Source organism: Hemiscyllium ocellatum, chromosome 3, assembly GCF_020745735.1.
Source record: "Hemiscyllium ocellatum isolate sHemOce1 chromosome 3, sHemOce1.pat.X.cur, whole genome shotgun sequence".
Classification (NCBI taxonomy): Eukaryota; Metazoa; Chordata; class Chondrichthyes; order Orectolobiformes; family Hemiscylliidae; genus Hemiscyllium; species Hemiscyllium ocellatum.
In genome coordinates this window covers 18,103,598-18,124,861 of record NC_083403.1, presented here as the reverse complement: position 1 = coordinate 18,124,861, position 21,264 = coordinate 18,103,598, and the positions used below count along the sequence as shown (strand labels likewise).

General features: G+C 39.1%; 1 protein-coding gene across 3 annotated transcripts in view; it reads left to right on the top strand.

Moving 5' to 3' along the window:
* Window positions 1-21,264, top strand: part of LOC132830875 (sodium/calcium exchanger 1-like) — a 294,443-nt gene that overhangs the window by 236,210 nt on the left and 36,969 nt on the right. For 2 of the 3 annotated variants that reach the window (XM_060848793.1, XM_060848783.1), the window contains exons 4-5: window positions 7,736-7,866; window positions 14,445-14,544. In XM_060848793.1, coding sequence (XP_060704776.1) covers window positions 7,736-7,866; window positions 14,445-14,544 — 231 coding nt within the window. Of the gene's footprint in view, window positions 1-1,668; window positions 1,687-1,807; window positions 1,823-2,124; window positions 2,194-7,735; window positions 7,867-14,444; window positions 14,545-21,264 lie in introns of all 3 variants that reach the window. The other variant, XM_060848801.1, reaches the window with a different exon arrangement.

Below are 21,264 nucleotides of genomic sequence, written 5' to 3'. Positions count from 1 at the left end.
AATTGCCCGTAGTGTTAGGTAAGGGGTAAATGTAGGGGTATGGGTGGGTTGCGCTTCGGCGGGTTAGTGTGGACTTGTTGGGCCGAAGGGCCTGTTTCCACACTGTAAGTAATCTAAAAAAACCTAAAATGTTACTTTTAGCTTCTGCCACACTACTCATTGAATACTTACTGGTACAAAATCAGACAAAGCCATAACTTCTCCCATTTGACTTGGAACTTGGCATCAACCCTCTCACCCTGTCCAGTTCCAAAGCTTCCTTATTTAAACCCCTACAATATTGCCAACCTCTTTCTTTAATTCACACGCTTTGCCACTGAAATTCTTACCCTGATTTAGTCACCTCTAGATTCGATTTCCCTGTCAGGTTCTTCAGTGATCTCAACTCATCATATCTCAGCAATCTCCTCCAGTCTTCAGTCTGCCTCAGTGACTGTCAGTTTCCTGTAATTTCTGTAAAGCACCCTTTCTCCCATATACGCCACTATTCCCTTGGCTGCCATCAGTAGGAAAGGTGTTGGTTGCTTTGCCTTTATCCTCTGGACCCCCCCCCCCCTTTGAAAGTTACCTTTCCTCCTCTTCCTGAATTTTGAAAGTCTTCCATCAAACCCAACCAACCTTTCAATCAAACCTCTCAACCTCTTCCTTTTACTTCCTTGGGAGCTCATGCCTCAATTCTTATCTTCTCTTCCTTGCTGCACAAAGCCCTCACACTCTTCACCCCTCCAAAAGCTCTATTAAGGAATCTGAGAAGCTCAGGTTGAAGGTGCTACATAATGTAATTTGTTGCTAGAAGGATAACTGGAAGGCTATTAAACATTAATTATAATCCTTTGAAGATGTATTGATGACTTTATAGATTCCTATGCTCGTGCTGTGAAAAGAATATTGGGACAGCTTGGAGGAGCTGTTGGGTCAGCATTTTAATTACACTGTAATTCAGTGACAGAATTAAATCCAATTATATGTCGATCTCATCTTGGTTGCCTTTTCCTTTCTCCATCTGGAATGTCAGGAATATTCCTCGGTGGGCACTTTTTTCTCAGAGTTTGAAATTGCCCCTTCACCTCCCGAGCAGGGAAATGTTTGCACGATGATACAATGTCAGTAGAATAATGCAAATTATCAGCTAATCTCCTAGACCCTTTATGATAATCAATTGAGTACTTACAACAATTATCACGAGGAGTGGAAACAAATAAAATATCATCAGAAGCCCTACTGTATGTAGCTTGGTCATACACCTGGAGTGGATGGAGAAAGGGGATTAGATTACTTACAGTATGGAAACAGGCCCTTCGACCCAACAAGTCCACACCGACCCTCCGAACAGCAACCCACCCAGACCCATTCCCCTACATTTACCCCTTCACCTAACACTATGGGCAATTTAGCATGGCCAATTCACCTAACCTGCACATCTTTAAAGGGCTCATTGAGGATTCCATTCCTGGTAGAGAAACAAAAGTGGTGCTAAAATAAGGTCAATTTATAATTGGATTTATTTCTGCCACCAAATTACAATGGAAATTAATAGTATTGCTCACCAGCTAAGGAGTATAGATAGAATTGTCTTTTAAAGCTAGGAAAATTCAATGAAAATTGTCTTCTGTAATATAAGTATTATATTTTGAACAATAACAATATTTTTGATATTATTACTAATAGGACCCTTCACAAAGACAGGTATGACACTGTTTATTAGATGCTATTTCTTTAAATTCCAAATGCTAGTTTTTAAGTTAATGATATTTTTAAGTTATTGAATATACTTTCTTGTTTCCCTTTTCGCTCTTTAATTTTGAAGCAAAATACTTCAGTGGTAAGAATTTTCTAAAATGAATTTCCAGTGCACCGTGTAATATTAGTTATTACTTAGTTACGTATTAGATAAACGTTGTAGCACTTTATAACACTCGGAATACTCAGGATTTTAATAATATCTTGAAATCTTGCACACTTTGCAGTCTAACATGAAAATAATAGACAAAATTTTTAAATTATCATTTTATACAAATTAATCCAGAATTTGATACTAATAAGAGAATATGTTAATTTTTTTGTTGTCAATGAGTTCTGAACAGGAAAATTATTTTATGCTGTGGATCATTCCCATGTTTTTAGGCCATGCTCTCTACAGGAAGGTTCATTTTAGGGACAATCCGATTCCATCTACTGTGATCTTCTTTGCAGGTATAATGAGTACTGTACTTCTGTTTTGTAAGTCATTAGCTGCACTTCAGTTAACACAGAGAAATTCCAATCCTTTGAAAAATTAAGCATGCATTTTTGACACATTTGGTAATCTATATTTCATATCTCACTCACTCACTAAGATTCTGTCTATATGGACTGAGGCACCATAATTACATGAATTTATCAACGTGAATATAAAGTGATTCTTTACACTTTGTATTTGTCATCCTGTTGCATTGACAGTTAGCAGTAGTTATTACTAAAGCTACTGAAGTAATATTTTTATTAATTAAGATTTGCATGTACTTGTCTATTAAGCATTAATCATATATAGCACCATTCCACCCACTGGAAGCCCAATAACTCGTTATTAATATTTAGAAGATTATAACATATTTGAATGTCAGATTTTAAAATGAGAATGTAGGATAAATATATTTACAGTATATAAACGTGGAGAATATGAGCAAATGTTGATGCTATCCCTTCAGTTCAAGCATTATAGTTTGCTAGTTTCTGCAATCACGCTCTCACTCCAATCATTTCATGGTTATAGATTAGAGTTTTTTTCAGATAGCACTGTGAATTTAATAAATAATTTTAAAATATAGCTATTGGTAAGCTTTATAAAGGTTAATATAGAATAGATGTATCTAAGATGAATCTAGATAAATACATGAGATGAAATTCGCTAATTGAGCTAGACAAAGAGGGTAAAAGATTTGTGTGAAGCAGAAAAATTGGCATAGACTGTTTGGGTTGAACAACTTGTTTCTGCATTGGAAGATCTAGGTGATTACAGTACAATCTCGATTATCCGAACATCAATTATCCGAATTTTGGATTATCCGAACAAGATGTCAGGGTCCCGTAAAAACGGCATTAGGCAACTCAGCATTCACTTATCAGTTAAACAGCATAATAGCGTGCTTTGCCAGATAATCGAGGCATCTTCAATAACTGGTACTCATAAATTACTGCTTGTTTACGATCAGATCAGTTATGCAAATGGTCAGTTATCCGAATAAAACCTTGTGCAAGCAGTAGATTTTGCAATGACATGTGACCGTGGTATCCACGTTCCCTCTAACAAACTACAAACGTGCCAGGATTTGATGACAATGATATTATTATCATTCAAGACAACAAGTATTAGGATATTACTATTATTAGTATAGCAGGTATAGAATATCACGATCTTCATTCCTAGGTTTGATGACATTTCAATGCATATAATTAAAATATGGATAGCTCATGCACACTAAGTAGCTAAGCATCATGAATAGCAATATAAACAGAATTTTTTTTCCTAAAAGCAACCCATTTGATATCGCTTCTCAATGGCATTTGTAAATTGTTACTTTCAGCTGCCCAAACTCTAGACTGATATATATTACAAATTAACAATGTCAAGAATTTAATAGGTGTCAGACGTGAACTGACCTGCATATAGTGGGGAAAAAAAGACAATGGGACCTGATTATATACTAAATTAAAAACATTGAAGTGTATTATTGCAAGTCTGCAACATATTCAATATAACTTTATGTACAGCATTCAGATCACATTGAGTGCCTGACCATGACGTTATGAAGCTAACATAATAGTTTGAACTATTCTATTTATCACCAAGTGGCTATCATTTTTTTCTGTAACACTTCTTAGTACTGCATTGCTGAAGCAAGTTATAAGATATTCTTCTAAAAACAAAGTTAAAAATCACACAACACCAGACTATAGTCTAACTGGTTTATTTGGAAGTACTTTCTAGTATTGTGGTATTGTGTGATTTTTAACTTCATCCGCCCCAGTCCAACACCAGCAACTCCACATCTAAAAACAAAGATGTTCTCAAAGTTGATTCAAATTAAATTTATATTATTCTTCATGTGTAATGTGCTTCTAGTTACAGTTACCTGGCTATAGTTCTAATCGTCATGCCACATTCGCACCTACCTATACCTTTCAGTGCTATCGAGTTTTGGATGAATCAGTTACCTAATTTATTAGGTATTGTTTGGGGAATAGGGTTCCTGCAGGGGAATCCATCTGTTTCTTGTTCACCTGGGGCTTGCTCATCGTGAGAGCCAAATTGACCAATCCCTATGAGTCCTGAAACTTCGGTATAAGTTCCCATACCCCTGGGCAAGGACGCTGATGCATTATTTGTTAAAAACAAACTTCTTTTAAGATTTTCTGGCCTTGATACCACAGTAGAGTTGACTCAAACTCAGTATTGATTTCAATGAATATATAAATATGTAAGTGAAAATAATGGGAATATCTGTTCTTCTGATGCCATTGATCTTGTAGTGAGGCAAATGTTAGATCCCCTCTTTAAAAGGTCAGTCACAAAATTCCAGAATTGAAGGCTCCCTTCATTAATGTCCTGGGTTCCAATAGATGACTGCTCGATTCACAATGAGGTTGGCAAAATTTTTAATCAAATTTGGCAATTAGTGGTGTTGCAAATAAAAATACATTTTGTAAAGTTTTAATCAAAGTGCAAGTGCAGTGCTAATATATTAATAATAATATTTGTGAAAAAATGTACTAATGGAAACCAATTAAAGTTTGACCTTTTGTCACTTAATTAAATAATTCTAAATTCAACTGAGTAAATGTTTTGGAAATATACAGCTAAATGTAATAATATATTTTCAATTTAACAACTTCAGAACATTAAAAATGTATACTAATTTAATAATGTTGATTTCTATCTGCTTTGGATAAACTAGTGATCTGAAAGTTGTAATGTACAGCCAAGTAAATTGCATTACTTCATATGATTCAAATATATTTATCTTTTAAACCTGAAGAGTTCAATTGAGTTTCAGACACTCAAATTTCCTAAACAAGCCATCAAAGTTAATTGTAGTGTAATGAAATGTAAAGGCTCTTCTTTATAGAATAAGTTGTTGTCCTGTTTCTTTCCTTTAAAGCAGATTGTTCTCCTTCTCTAGGCCAGACACTAGCCTATAGAGCTTTTCATCACTATTATCCCTGCTACACTGTGAACAAGGTGTTATTATCAGAATGTGATCTGCAAAATGTAAATTTTCCTTTCCACTGCTTGCCAAGTGACCCAGATGGGGATAGATAAAATTCAGGTTGCCCGGAGCAGGTAAGTTGAAGAGACAGAGAAATACCTTAAGATTCAATCCTTGGCCTTGTCCTTTTGAAAGTCCAGTGCTCAACCTCATAAACTGTGATGGTGAGCAATTGTAATGGATTGAGAGAGTTTCCAAAGACTGAAATAAACTTGCATGGCCTTACGTTGCCCACGAATATTTCAAATCAATCTGTACTTGAAACTAAACATGTCACAGAGGAATGCACTTCTAATTTTTGACTAAGCTTAATCTTTTTGAAATAAATATCTTGATACATATATATAGTCTAGGTATGCAGGGTTATTATTCATATTGCACTTCACTACATTCAATGATGACTATGTCAAAACAGAAAATAGAAGGGATGACTAGAGAAAGAACATTTCTTAGCAACATCACCAGAAGTAGACAGCACAAGTTTCCTCTCATTTACAATCCAAAACACTTCTTTTCTATTACTTTCGTTTTACTAAGTGTTTTATGTTAAGAGAACACATTATGAAACATTTTACTATATAGTCTACATTCCCGTTTTGGCACTGACCAGGACTCTCTTATGACTTTATTGCTTGTAAGCTATTAGGTCAGGCTATTTTGCCTTTTAGCTTTCAATTAAATTGTCTTAATATTGCATCCAGTATCTTTCTAATGTTATGGACTAAACCAGACCACTCAAAACATTCTTAAGCAGGCAGCTCAGACCATAACTTTGCAATTTGTTTCAGTAAGTGTATAGTGAAAATTTTCTGGATTAAGTTAACTAGGTTGACTACTAGATTTTAAAACAGACAAAAATTTATTCACAAAATTACACAATGAAACACAAAGAACAGGATAAATAACTCCTACAAAACTCAACCTATCCAACTAGACTTAATTATGCTGTTCCGAGTATACACAAAAGTCCCAGTAAGCAAACTCCCTTTAAAAAACAGTATAAATGGAACACATGCTTGCAGCTTGGAGTTCAAGGGCGAGAGGGAGAGAGAGAGAGAGTTTCAATACAGCTCCCTGTTGAACTTCCAACCAGTTCAAGACTCAATTAAAACTGCACAACTAGAGAGCTGATCACTCTCTGTTCATTATATAGGTCACTTCTAAAACATGACCACTTTGGCCTGAAGTCTCATCTGTTTACATACAAACAAAAGGCCTGTCAAGATCCTTTTCATCTCTGTACCAAAGCAGACTGATTGGAGCCCAGACCGGTTTATTACCCCTCTGAAAAAAATTAAGGACAGAGTCTCTTTGAGCCAACGAACAGCTTTTAGAAAAGAAAAGTCACTGGCTTTGTGACACTAGCGATCAAGCTAATTTGTCTGGGAGATGCTATTAAATGAATGTTGTAAAAGATTGGTTTTCCATATTTTATACATGTAGCATATAGAAATAGCTGGGGGAGGGGGATTGCAATCATATATCAGGGCTTGCCTGATTTTCCATCTATTGATTTTAGAATGAATAGAGAAGTGACATTTTCTATTGTACATACCTAGTTTTGCTTTGTAAGTGGAAAATCTGCATGATTGTATTGAGCAAATATTTGTAAAGTAACTGTGTGTCATAATAAGCTGTTGTGCATCTTGTTATCTTTTTATAACATGTAAGGGACACTAGCACTCTACAAAAATATTTTGTGTGATGCAGTGTATTAACGATCATATAAGGCTAAGAAGAAGGGAAAGTGGCCTTGAAAAAGGTATAATTTCAGAGTTACATACTGACAGGTTCACAGAGACCCAAACAAGAACCAAAAAGATTAAAGACTAAAAAAGTGTTATAAACAATGCATGTGTTAGTTTTATGAATATATGACACAAAGTCCTTTGACACATAAGGACTTTTTGTTGAGTTTATCACCTTTTTGCCATCCACAAACATCTTCCATAATGTCCCAACCTGTCCATTTCAGAACTTTTTATTCATTCTTCTCTGATCTTCTGTGCAATTTCAATTCTAATCTGTCCTTTACGAAAAATGTAGTGTCTTGTGTCTTTCTTAATCTAGATCTTCCCTTTGTCCATGTGGTTTGTTGCTAGATGTGTAATTGAGATAAATTGTGGCGTGACCTCGTATTGTGAAAAAAAATGTAGCACACATTTTAGTATATAGCCCTAGCCAGATTATTTGTAAAATATGATTTGAAATGCTAATTGAAAAAGATTCTTGTATAGATATTGCCATGTAAAATTTATGTAGTTATATATGTACCATGTGGATTGACACTAAAGTTGAGGACAATGTGGGAAAACAATTTCAGATATGGTAAGTGTAATAAAGTGTAGGTGGTTTTACATAGAACTTGGGAAAGTTGAAGCATGTGTAACTAAACATCTAGAAGTTTTACGAAGAAGAATTTAGTTTCATAATTGTCTTGTGCAATTTATTTGATTCTATTGATATTGAGTTATTTGATTGTATTGTAGGTGATACTGAAGATAATCAGGCCATTGCAAATAAAAATGACGAAGAACGGCGGATAGCTGACATGGGCCGTCCTGTCCTTGGAGAAAATACAAAGTTAGAAATTATAATTGAAGAATCCTATGAATTTAAGGTATCAAACAGTTTTATATTTCTGAATCTCTGATTTAAAATATGCCAATACATCAGTGCTGTTGTAAATATTTTCTAATCATGTGAACTCAGACATGTTATTACATACGTCTGGCAAGAGCAGTGAAAACAAAGAGATTATGATTATGTTCTCCAACAACCTTATGTTTTGTATCAATGGGCTCCTACATACAATAATAACAATAATGCAATAAAAACAGCTGTTTATGTGATTCATACATGTAAAACATGTAAATCTTAATTTCAAAAGTACAATTTTGCATGTAGATGTAGTTGTATACATTTCAATTAAAAGTTCACTGCAAACATGTTTAGAAAGTATATTTATTTGCTAGTTATAGCAATTAAAGAAGTTATCAGGAGGGTAGAGGAAATGCTTCACAGACGTCCTCATAGCCTTCCTGAAAAAAAATGCAATATCCCTGCCAACTTATAAGAATCTCTACTCAAGACTGTTCAAACTGAAGAAAGAGCATCCACAAATGTACCAACCATTGCAAGTATCTTTGATAATCAAACGTGGAGGCTAAGCACAAATAGCAGAAGGACTGTGTAGAAATCTGAGCATCCCACCCTATGTCTTACCAATGGAAGGCTGTTTGGATCTGGCATTGGATCACTTAGTCACTGTAGGCTATGCAATTCCAGAATCAGGAAAGGATGGCATTTTTCTTTGCATTTGTGAAGTTGATGGGCTTTTAGAACATTCTGTTCAATTTTCCTTCATGTGCATCATTGCTAAGGCATATTTATTGACCATCGTGCTTAATCATAGAAGGATTTGGAGGCCAAGTCACTAAATATGTTTAAGAAAGAAATAGATTGCCAGAGTCTAGACGTGTCAAAGGAGAGAGAGTGGAAATATTGAATGATGGTGTGGGCTTAATGGACTGAATGACTTCCTGCTCCAGTTTCCTGGGTTTCTGGCCCTAATTGCACTTCAACTGAGTGGCTTTTGAGTAACATTACAGAGTCAACCACATTGCTCTGAATCTTACAAAGAGTCTGATTTCCTTCTGTAAATTAGTTTCATGTTCAGGATTTTATATTTGAATTTAACAATTAATCCACAGTCTTCCAGCTCATCCCCATTCTCATCATCTTACTTTATAGCTCAATAATCGTTCAGCTCTTCCATTGATTCTGAACAAGTCTTCAATTCTGCCTTTTCGTGCTGTATGAAATAATGCCCAATAAGAATGGGATACAGCTTGGTGTCACATTTAGTCGGTCAGTTGTGCTCTATCCAGAGTCACAACGTTGTGGATTGAAATCTCATGTAAGACCTGAACACACAATGACGGCTAGAAATTCAGAGAAAATATTAATGATGGCAATTCTGCCTGTTCAGGTTGATGTGAAGGATTCCACAGCACTGTCTGTAGAAAATAAAGCAAGGGAGTTTTGTGTATGAACTAGCTAACATAGCTTCTTCAATCAACCCAGCTATTCACATACTGCCGACATGACCATTATGCCACTAGAACATCAAATTATGTCTGTTATTGTCATGAGAGAGCAATAAGGCGTGGCAGCATGTAAGTTGTTTCTGACCCCAGATTTTAAGTGGCTGTGTTACAGAGGCCTCCCTGACCCCACACATTTCATTCACTCCTGTAGATCCCATCAAATGCTGATCTTGTCAGTGACATTCACATCCTATTAAAGAATTTTAAAAAGATCAAGTCAGGCCTGTTAAATCCAGGCCCTCGTATCAACTTTGGAAGAATGGCTTGGGTCAGAATCCAGTGAAAATCACTCTCTGGCTGGTGGCTTTGTGTAGGATTTCACCGGACAGGAGAAAGCACTCTGTCAGAGTACTAAGGCACTCAGCACTAAATCAAACGGTCAGGAGAGAGTCGTGGAGGGCATCATTGTCAGAGGAGGGAGGTCAATTGCAAGGAAGTCTAAGTTCATGGCAGAGCCTGGAGGAAAACTCCTTCACTCTCTTAACCCACAAACCCATTTCTTAAAGGGTGGGTGCTAACTGTGCATTCAACTCAACCCACAACGGTAATACCAAAAGACGTTTGGTAGAGAGAACAGCTCTAGACATCGAAGGAAGTGGACTTACCATTTATCCCTCCTTGTAGCCTTAGGACCAATTCCTACACATCAATATAACTTGTACTTTACTGTCATGCAGTACATTTTCTAAGTGATGAGCCTCTTCTCATTATACTACAAATTTTCTTACAAAGCAGGACCTGTAGATTTCAACCTAAAGGGAGATTGGTAGCAGCAAATCAACCTTATAGTGAGCAAAGACCATACAACACAGTGACGATCCAAGACACAACACGGTGAGGATTCACCATACAACACGGTAAGGATCCACCATACAACACGGTGAGCAGCCTTGAAGATCCGCCACACAACACGGTGAGGATCCACCACACAACACAGTGAGCAACTTTGAGAATCCACCGTATAACACGGTGAGGATCCACCATATAACATGGTGAGCAGTAGTGAGGATCCACTATACAACATGGTGAGCAACGGTGAGGATCCACCATATAATACGGTGAGGATCCACCATACAACACGGTGAGCAGTGGTGAGGATCCACCGTATAACACGGTAAGCAGCAGTGAGGATTCACTATATAACATGGAGAGCAGCAGTGAGGATCCACCATACAACACGGTGAGCAGTGGTGAGGATCCACCATATAACATGGTAAGCAGCAGTGAGGATCCACCATACGATACGTTGAGGATCCACCATACAACACGGTGAGCAATGGTGAGGATCCACCATACAACAGGGTGAGCAGCCATGAGGATCCACCATACAATACGTTGAGGATCCACCATACAACACGGTGAGCAGCCGTGAGGATCCACCGTATAACACAGTGAGGATCCACCATACAACACAGTGAGTAGCAGAGAGCATCCACTGTACAACATGGTGAGCAGTGGTGAGGATCCACCTTATAACATGAAGAGCAGCGGTGAGAATTCACCATACAACATGGTGAGCATTGGTGAGGATCTGTTGTACAATGTGGTGAGCAGCGGTGAGGATCCACTGTACGACATGATGAGAAGCGGTGATGATCCACTGTACAACAGGGTGAGCAGCACTTAGGATCCACCGTACGACATGATGAGAAGCGGTGAGGATCCACCATACAACACAGTGAGTAGCAGAGAGCATCCACTGTACAACATGGTGAGCAGCGGTGAGGATCCATCCTACAACATGGTGAGCAATGGTGAGGATCCACCGTATAACACGGTGAGGATCCACCATACAACACGGTGTGCTGCCTTGAGGGTCCATCATACAACACAGTAAGGATCCACCATACAACATGGTGAGCAGTAGTGAGGATCCACCCTACAACACGCTGAGGATCCACCATACAACACGGTGAGCAGTGGTGAGGATCCACCTTACAGCACGGTGAGCAGTGGTGAGAGGATCCACCATACAACACAGTGAGCAGTGGTGAGAGGATCCACTGTACAACGCAATGAGCAGTGGTGAGAGGATCCACTGTACAACGCAGTGAGCAGTGGTGAGAGGATCCACTATACAACGCAGTGAGCAGTGGTGAGAGGATCCACTGTACAACACAGTGAGCAGTGGTGAGATGATCCACCCGTACAGCACGGTGAGCAGTGGTGAGGATCCACCATACAACACCGTGAACAGTGGTGGGGATGCACCGTACAGCACGGTGGGCAGTGGTGAGGATCTGTTATACAATGTGGTAAGCAATGAAAGGGATTGGGATTTGATTTAACTGCGCCATACAAAGGGTTAGACAGCAGTGCACCATCCAGTGAACTCAAAGGGAAATCCAACAGTATGAGATAGAATCTCCGTGGGCATTGGATGTAAGTGAATTTTTGGAGTGGTCTTGAGGCAAGTCTCAGCTGGAGATTTGAGGCTCCTTAAGTGAATTTGAAATACCTGGTGAGCAAAAGGATAACTGTAAAAATTCAGCACATTTACAGAGTGTGAAAACTAGAAATCCACAAATTATGTACAACTCACAGCCAGCATAGTGAGTAAGTGTCATAAGGCAGTTACTGTCAGAGAAAAGAAGGATACAGATTTAAAAATGAAGTCGCAGTGCCAGGAATGTTAGGCAGCTAGAATCAAAGTGATAAAGAGAAAGTTTAGTAACCTAACCAGACAGAGTCTAATGGAAGAAGAAAGTAAGGTGATTATTAAGACAACAGTAAGAGCTGTAGATCTTGAATTGAATGTGAGAGTAAGATAAATAGAGGAAGAATTTGTTAAGGCTGCAGATAGTTGGATTCATTCAGACAAGCAATTAAAGAGAATGGGAATCTTTATTGAAACTGAAATGTTGTTAACAATGCTGCAGAAAGTGTAACTCATCCAGGTGAAGTCATTAAGAGAATGGATTCAGCTCTGAAGGCACAGACAACAGGATTCCTTTGTAAAGAATTTAATATCTTTAAAGTAAGAAGAATAAATAATTAAAATAGGAAAAATGGCAGCAGAAATAATATTGCATTGGAAGATTTAATTTCAGCGGTGGATCAAATAGAACACAGAAAAAAATTCTTGGAGAAACCAGTCCTTAAAATATAAAACTTAAAATACAGACATTAAATCAGATGCATAACAGGTAAACCCATATTTGTATTCAATTGGGAAGTTACCTGAAGTCATTATAGCTTGCCAAGGCATTAAAGAAGGCACAGATATTGTTAATGAAGTTCTACAAAAGTTTGAAACATTCATTAATCTTAGAGCAAATAAAATTCTTGAAAGAGCAAGATTTAACAGAAGAATTCAGCATCTAGGGAAATCCATGGATAATTTAATTATTGATTTCTATAGATTGGGATAAAACTGTGACTGTGAAGTTTTGAAATGAGAATCCATAAGAGACAGAATTGTTGATGGAACTACTTATGACTCTTTGTTATACTTATTACTATACAAAGAAGACTTGTCTTTGGCGAAAACCATTTAGACAGTGCTGGAAGCTGAAAGCAAAAAGAACCAGAGAAACCTTAAGAGTTTTTTTTCTCTCAGCATGTAATCAGTCTGTGGAATTCTTTACCACAGAGGGCTGACATTGTGAAATCATTAAATCTACTCACGGTTGAGATAGATTTTTAATCAGTTAGGGAATCAAGGGTTATGAGGGTAAAGCAGGAAAGTGGAATTGAGGATTATCATATCAGCCATGATGTTGAATGGTGGAGCAGAGTGGATGGGCTAAATGGTTTACTTCTGTTCCCATATCTTGTGGTCTTCCAAGAGAGGGACAACCTTATCTCAGGAGGACAACTGTGGCATTGATTTATAGAGATGTACAGCACAGAAGCAGACTCTTCGGTCCAACCTGTTCATGCCAACCAGATATCCCAACCCAATCTAGTCCCACCTGCCAGCACCTGGCTCATTTCCCTCCAAATCCTTCCTATTCATATACCCATCCAGATGCCTTTTAAATGTTGCAATTGTACCAGCCTCCACCACTTCCTGTGGCAGCTCATTCCATACACGTACCACCCTCTGCTTGAAAAAGTTGCCCCTTAAGTCTCTTTTATATCTTTCCCCCCTCACCCTAAATCTATGCCCTCTAGTTCTGGACTCCCTAACCCAAGGGAAAAGACTTTGTCTCTTTACCCTATCCATGCCCCTCATGATTTTGTAAACCTCTATAAGGTCACCCCTCAGCCTCCAACGCTCCAGCGAAAACAGCCCTGGCCTATTCAACCTCTCCCTGTATCTTCCAACCCTGGCAACATTCTTGAAAATCTTTTCAGAACCCTTTCAAGTTTCACAACATCTTTCCAATAGGAAGGAAACCAGAATTGCACGCAGTATTCCAGCAATGGCCTAACCAATGTCCTTTATATCCACATCGTAACCTCCTAACTCTTGTACTCAATACTCTGACCAATAAAGGAAAGCATACCAAATGCCTTTTTCACTATCTTATCTACCTGCGACTCCACTTTCAAGGAGCTATGAACCTGCACTCCAAGGTCTCTTTGTTCAGCAACACTCCTGAGGACTTTACCATTAAATGTATAAGTCCATTCAGTTTGTAATGTGCAAACATCCCTCAAGTCAGTAGAGCAGATACTCAGTCACTGCCAACACTGTGTAACAAGGAACTCCCTCAGGCACCAGCATTGCCCAGCTTTTAAAAAGGAATGCAACACTAAACATCATGTAAAATAGTATTATGTGTATACCGATTTTACAACCAAGGATGTTAACTCACCCATGAATATATATCTTGACCTAAACCTGGAGTCATGTGTAGATCTTGAAGGCTATTGTTAATGACAATTCAGCAAGTTTCATGATGTATCATTTTTCTGTCAATCCATGAATAACGAGCTATATTCAATTTAATTTGAACTTGCAACATCTGGATTTCTAATTCTGTGGCATAATCAATTCACTACCTTATCTGTTCCCAGTCAACTTTATACAGGCTTTTGTTTAAAGGAATAACTAATATTAAACTGCTTCATTTGTCATGATATCTGATCTGTAAGGTAATTGAAAACCTAAGTTTTACAAATACTTCCTTTATTGCTGCAGAATACTGTGGACAAACTGATAAAGAAGACAAACTTAGCCTTGGTTGTGGGGACGAACAGTTGGAGGGATCAGTTTATTGAAGCTGTCACTGTCAGTGCTGGTAAGTTAAAAAAAATTACAGAATGAAGTGAAGCAATTCAGAATAAGGCACTTTGTTTGGTGGCTAATGTTTTTATGTGCAACAGGTTTGAGTTGGGTGGAATGTGAAAACAAAGTTAAGTATCTGATGCCTTCCTCTGCTTTAACGCCAACTTTAAGTACATTTAAGTCATCATTGGACAAGCATATGGACGTACATGGAATAATGTAGGTTAGGTGGGCTTCAGATTGGTTATGACAGGTCGGCACAACATCGAGGGCCGAAGGGCCTGTACTGCGCTGTAATGTTCTATGTTCTATGCTTATTCACTTGTAGATCTAAGTGCCAGGACATCATGGGTGGCATGGTGGCTCAGTGGTTAGCACTGCTGCCTCACAACACCAAGGACCTTGGTTTAATTCCACCCTTGGGTGACTGGCTGTGTGGAGTTTGCACGTTCTCCCAGTATATCTGTGGATACCTCCCAGGTGCTCTGGTTTCCTCCCACAATCCAAAGTTGTGCAAGTTTGGTGGATTGGCCAAGCTAAATTGCCCATAGTGTCCCGGGATGTGCAGGTTAGGTTCATTAGCTATGGGGAATGCAGGGCTACAGGGATGGGATGGGGTGGTGGTTTGGGTGTGGGTGGGATGCTCTTCAGAAGGTCAATGTGGACTCAATGGGCTGAATGGCCTACTTCTACATGATAGGGATTCTATGATTCTAGGACAGAGGGCACACGATGGTCACTTGGCAGGGCCTAAAGAAAAACTACCTTTTTGCATTTCCAAATAGCAACGTTAATTCCCTTCCCCAGTCCCATCTTAACGATAAGATTGGCACCATTGTCACAAATACAGTATTTTGCAAATCATTTTTACTGTGATTCTTTGATGCCTTTTGCTTTTATTTTATCAGCCCCAAGTGAGCATGTATGCTTATTGTAGTAACGTGGGATGGGGATAAATATTTTATTCAATAACTTCTCTCTGAAATTAGTCTTGCAATTGTGAATACAGATGTTCCATAAGAATCACATAATCATCAAATGAGTCACCATATAAGGAAGCCATTCGATCTGTTGTGGCTGTGCCTGTTTGCTGCAAAAACAATTCACCACGTCCCAATCCCCCAAGTTTACCCACAACCTGCAGTTTATTTATTTCCAGATAATTATCTCATTCTCTTTTGAAAGCAGCACAGTCCAGATCCTCCACTTGCTGGTCAAAACTTACTTCTCCTTGTGCCGCAGTTGATTCCTTTGCAAATTGACACCATCCTGACTTCAAAAAAATATTGAGAGACCATGCTAACAATTTTTCTGCTATTAAAAATCTTTCCTTTTGTTACTGGAGAGCAGTTGGAAAGAAAGGTGAATAAATTTGCAGCAATTTGAGATTATCGTAATTTTAACTTATTTGCTAAACCACCTTCACAGCAATATCATATATTCTTAAAGGTTAGAAATCACTGTTGGTGATAGTAGAAGACAAAGACTTAAAGTGGTAGATAAGAATTAATCCTTTTACTATCTTAAAGAAAAAATCTTTCAAACATTGACTAATCCTTAAATTGTAGTCAGAGGAGTGCTGTCCAAATGCATTAAACATTTAATAATACATTTAAGAGCTAAAATTGTCAACATTAAGTTTTAACCTAAAATGAACTTGTTTGTGCAGTGAATGCATTAATGGCCCCATATAATCCACTTAAAGAAGTAATTTTAGTGCTTTGTTTCAGTATACACGAGTAAAAAATGAGGTCTGCAGATGCTGGAGATCACAGCTGCAAATGTGTTGCTGGTCAAAGCACAGCAGGTTAGGCAGCATCTCAGGAATAGAGAATTCGACGTTTCGAGCATAAGCCCTTCATCAGGAATGATGCAATATACAACCCATGTTGGTGTCCATGTTGAGTGTCTTGAATGGATTCATGGATGAGTCTCCATGTTTCAGAGCAACTGAAAAAAATGAGGTGAACTTGTATTTAAACCTGTCAGCTGCTGATAGTTTTAAATTATCTTCACAATTCAATTGAGGGCAGTTAGTTCTTTACTTTCATCTGCAGTAAAGACTGTATTCTATGCTCCCTTATCAACATTTTCTCTGAAGACCCTTTTAAACTTTTAATCCTATGTGAGAGTCCTATTCACAATCCAGACAGAATGCACTGGATTATAAGACAACTAATTATCAAATGTAGATAAGTTAAATCATTCACATTCAAATTCATATGATACGTGCTATTTTGATATATTAGTTCTGCATTAATATACTGATTATTTGATGTTTTGACTATAACAATTTTAGCATTAAAATATTTTCCTTAAGCTGTTAATACATTCTCATACTGATTGTCATATTCCACCATTACCTTGTGCTTTCCTACTGCTGTACTTCCCTACCTTCTCCAGATTTGCAAACCTACTCCGACATGCCTTTTGCATATCAGTAATTTTCAAGGCTGCAACACCAGTGATGCTTTCAGCTGCTTAGGCCATCGTTATAGAGTCCCTTCAGAAACCTGGTGAAGTTCAGAACTGCACACTAATGTCCACCAAAGCCCTGGACAGTTTTCACAAGGTGCCTTATTCATGCATTCCATTCCATTCCCCTTGCAATAAAAGCTAACATGTACCTGTGAACTCACATTCTGTGTTCCTCTGAACAACATTTATAAAATGTTAGGCCTTTTAGAAAAATATTCTGCTTCTCAAATCTCATGGCCAAAGTGAATTAGCCTCACATTATACTCCATCTGCCAACTTGTTGCCCATTCATTTAACCTGTTTGTATCTCTTTGCATCTCTTTTAGCCCTCTGAGTTTAGTATGGTCAACAACATTTGTGACATTATTTTCTGTTAGTTCATCAAAGTCATTAATATACATTGTAAATACATGAAACATCAATACTGATCCTTGCTGCCCTTCAATAATCACAGTCCGCCAACTTGAAAATGCTCCATTTATCCGAACTCTGCTCTCTGTCCATTAAGTAATCCTCTGTGATAAAATGTTACCCCAACTCCAATCTGCTCATTCCAGGTGTTAGTCGAGTCAACCATTTGCTCTTCATCTGGATGCAATGTTATAGCCATGTAAAGATGGCTGATGTCACTTGTTCATGTCACTGTTAGCAACTGGCTTTGAGACAGTTAGTGATCACAGTCATATAGAGTCATAAAGATTTACAGCATGGAATCAGCCCCTTTGGTCCAACCTGTCCATGCCGACCAGATATCCCAACCCAATCTAGTCGCACCTGCAGCACCCGACCCATATCCCTCCAAACCCTTCCTATTCATATACCCATCCAAATGCCTCTTAAATGTTGCAATTGTACCAGCCTCTACCACATCCTCTGGCAGCTCATTCCATACCACCCTCTGTGTGAAAACATTGCCCCTTAGGTCTCTTTTATATCTTTCCCCTCTCACCCGATGCCCTCTAGTTCTGGACTCCCCGACCCTAGGGAAAAGACTTTGTCTGTTTATCCTATCCATGCCCATCATAATTTTGTAAACCTCAATAAGACCCCTCAGCCTCTGACACTGCAAGGAAAACAGTCCCAGCCTGTTCAGCCTCTACCTCTAGCTCAGATCCTTCAACCATGGCAACATCCTTATAAATCTTTTCTGAACCCTTTCAAGTTTTGCAACATCTTTCCGATAGGAAGGAGACCAGAATTGCATGCAATATTCCAACAGTGGTCTAACCAATGTCCTGTACAGCCGCAACATGACCTCCCAACTCCTGTACTCAATACTCTGACCAATAAAGAAAAGCATACCAAAATCCTTCTTCACTATCCTATCTACCTGCGACTCCACTTTCAAGGAGCTATGAACCTGCACTCCAAGGAATCTTTGTTCAGCAACACTCCCTAGGACCTTACCATTAAGTGTAAAGGTCCTGCTAAGATTTGCTTTCCCAAAATGCAGCACCTCGCATTTATCTGAATTAAACTCCATCTGCCACTTCTCAGCCCATTGACCAATATGGTCCAATTTCTGTTGTAATCTGAGGTAACCCTCTTCGCTGTCCACTACACCTACAATTTTAGTGTCTTCTGCAAACTTACTAACTGTACCTCTTGTGCTCGCATCCAAATCATTTATGTAAATGACAAAAAGTAGAGGACCTAGCACCGATCCTTGTGGCACTCCACTGGTCACAGGCCTCCAGTCTGAAAAACAACCCTCCACCACTACCCTCTGTCTTCTACCTTTGAGCCAGTTCTGTATCCAAATGGCTAGTTCCATGAGATCTAACCTTGCTAATCAACCTCCCATGGGGAACCTTGTCGAACGCCTTACTGAAGTCCATATAGATCACATCTACTGTTCTGCTCTCATCAATCTTCTTTGTTACTTCTTCAAAAAACTCAATCAAGTTTGAGAGACATGATTTCCCACGCACAAAGCCATGTTGACTATCCCTAATCAGACTTTGCCTTTCCAAATACATGTACATCTTGTCCCTCAGGATTCCCTCCAACAACTTGCCCACCACTGAGGTCAGTTCACCGGTCTATAGATCCCTGGCTTGTCTTTACCGCCTTTCTTAAACAGTGGCACCATGTTTGCCAACCTCCAGTCGCCCGGCAATCACTTCTCTAGCTTCCCACAGAGTTCTCGGGTGCACCTGATCAGGTCCTGGGGATTTATCCACTTTTAACCATTTCAAGATATCCAGCACTTCCTCCTCTGTATTCTGGACACTTTGCAAGATGTCACCATCTACTTCCCTACATCTATATCTTCTATATCCTTTTCCACAGTACATACTGATGCAAAATATTCATTTAGTATCTCCCCCATTTTCTGTGGCTCCGCACAAAGGCCGCCTTGCTGATCTTTTAGGGGCCCCATTCTCTCCCTAGTTACCCGTTTGTCCTTAATATATTTGTAAAAACCCTTTGGATTCTCCTTAATACTATTTGCCAAAGCTATCTCATGTCCCCGTTTTGCCCTCCTGATTTCCCTCTTAAGTATACTCCTACTTTTTTTATACTCTTCTAAGGATTCACTCGATCTGTCCTTTCTATACCTGACATATGCTTCCTTCTTTTTCTTAACCAGACCCTCAATTTCTTTAGTCATCCAGCATTCTCTATACCTACCAGCCTTCCCTTTCACCCTGACAGGAATATAATTTCTCTGGATTCTTGTTATCTCATTTCTGAAGACATCCCATTTTCCAGCCATCCCTTTACCTGCAAACATCTGCCTCCAATCAGCTTTCTAAAGTTCTTGCCCAATACCATCAAAATTGGCCTTTCTCCAATTTACTTCAACTTTTAGATCTGGTCTATCCTTTTCCATCACTATTTTAAAACTAACAGAATTATGGTCGCTGGCCCCAAAGTGCTCCCCCACTGACACCTCAGTCACCTGCCCTGCCTTATTTCCCAAGAGTAGGTCAGGTTTTGCACCTTCTCTAGTAGGTACATCCACATACTGAATCAGAAAATTGTCTTGTACACACTTAAGAAATTCCTCTCCATCTAAACCTATGACAGTCCTAGTTGATGCTTGGAAAGTTAAAATCCCGTACCATAACCACCCCATTTTTCTTACAGATAGCTGAGATCTCCTTACAAGTTTGTTTCTCAATTTCCCTCTGACTATTGGGGGGGGTCTATCATACAATTCCAATAAGGTGATCATCCCTTTCTTATTTCTCAGTTCCACCCAAATAATTTCCCTGGATGTATTTCCGGGAATACCTTCCCTCAGCACAACTGTAATGCTATCCTTTGCCAAAAATACCACTCCCCCTCCTCTCTTGCCTCCCTTTCTATCCTCACTGCTATTAGGGAGGGAATTCCCAGGATTTTGACCCAGCGACGGTGAAGGAATGGCAATATATTTCCAAGTCAAGACAGTGAGTGGCTTGGAGGGGAACTTGCAGGTGGTGGTGTTCCCATACAACTGCTGTCCTTGTCCTCCTAGATAAAAGTGGTCGTGGGTTTGGAAAGTGGTGTCTGAGGATCTTTGGTGAATATCTGCAGTGCATCTTATAGATAGAACACTGTGCTGCTACTGAGCAGCAGTGCTGGAGAGAGTGAATGCTTGTGGATATAATGCTACTCAAGTGGGCCGCTTTGTCTTGGATGTTGTCAATGATGGTAACACCATTGAATGCAAAGGGCTGTCGTTAGATTGTCTCTTAGTAGTGATGGTCATAGCCTGGCATTTGTGTGGCGCAAATGTTACATACCACTTCTCAGCCCAAGCCTGGATTTTGACCAGATCATGTTGCATTTGGACACAACTACGTCAGTCGCTGAGGAGTCGCGAATGGTGCTGAATATTGTGCAATGATTGGCGAACATCCCCACTCTGACCTTATGGTGGAGGGAATTGATGAAGCAATTGAAGATGATTGGACCTAGGACACTTCCTTGAGGAATTCCTGCAGAGATGACTGACCTCTAGCAACCAGAACTATCTTCCTATGTGTCAGGTATGTCTCCAACCAGCGGAGGGTTTGCCTCCAGATTCCCATTCATTCTAGTTTTGCAAGAGCTCCTTGATGCCACACTCGGTCAAATGCAACCTTGATGTCAAGGTCTGTCACTTTCACCTCACCCCTGGAATTCTGCTGTTTTGTCCATGTTTGAACCAATTCTGCAATGAGGTCAGGAGCCGAGTGGCCCTGGTGGAACCAAAACTAGCGTCACTGAGCAGGTTATTGCAGAGCAGGTGCTGCTTGATAGCATTGTTAATGGTACCTTCCAT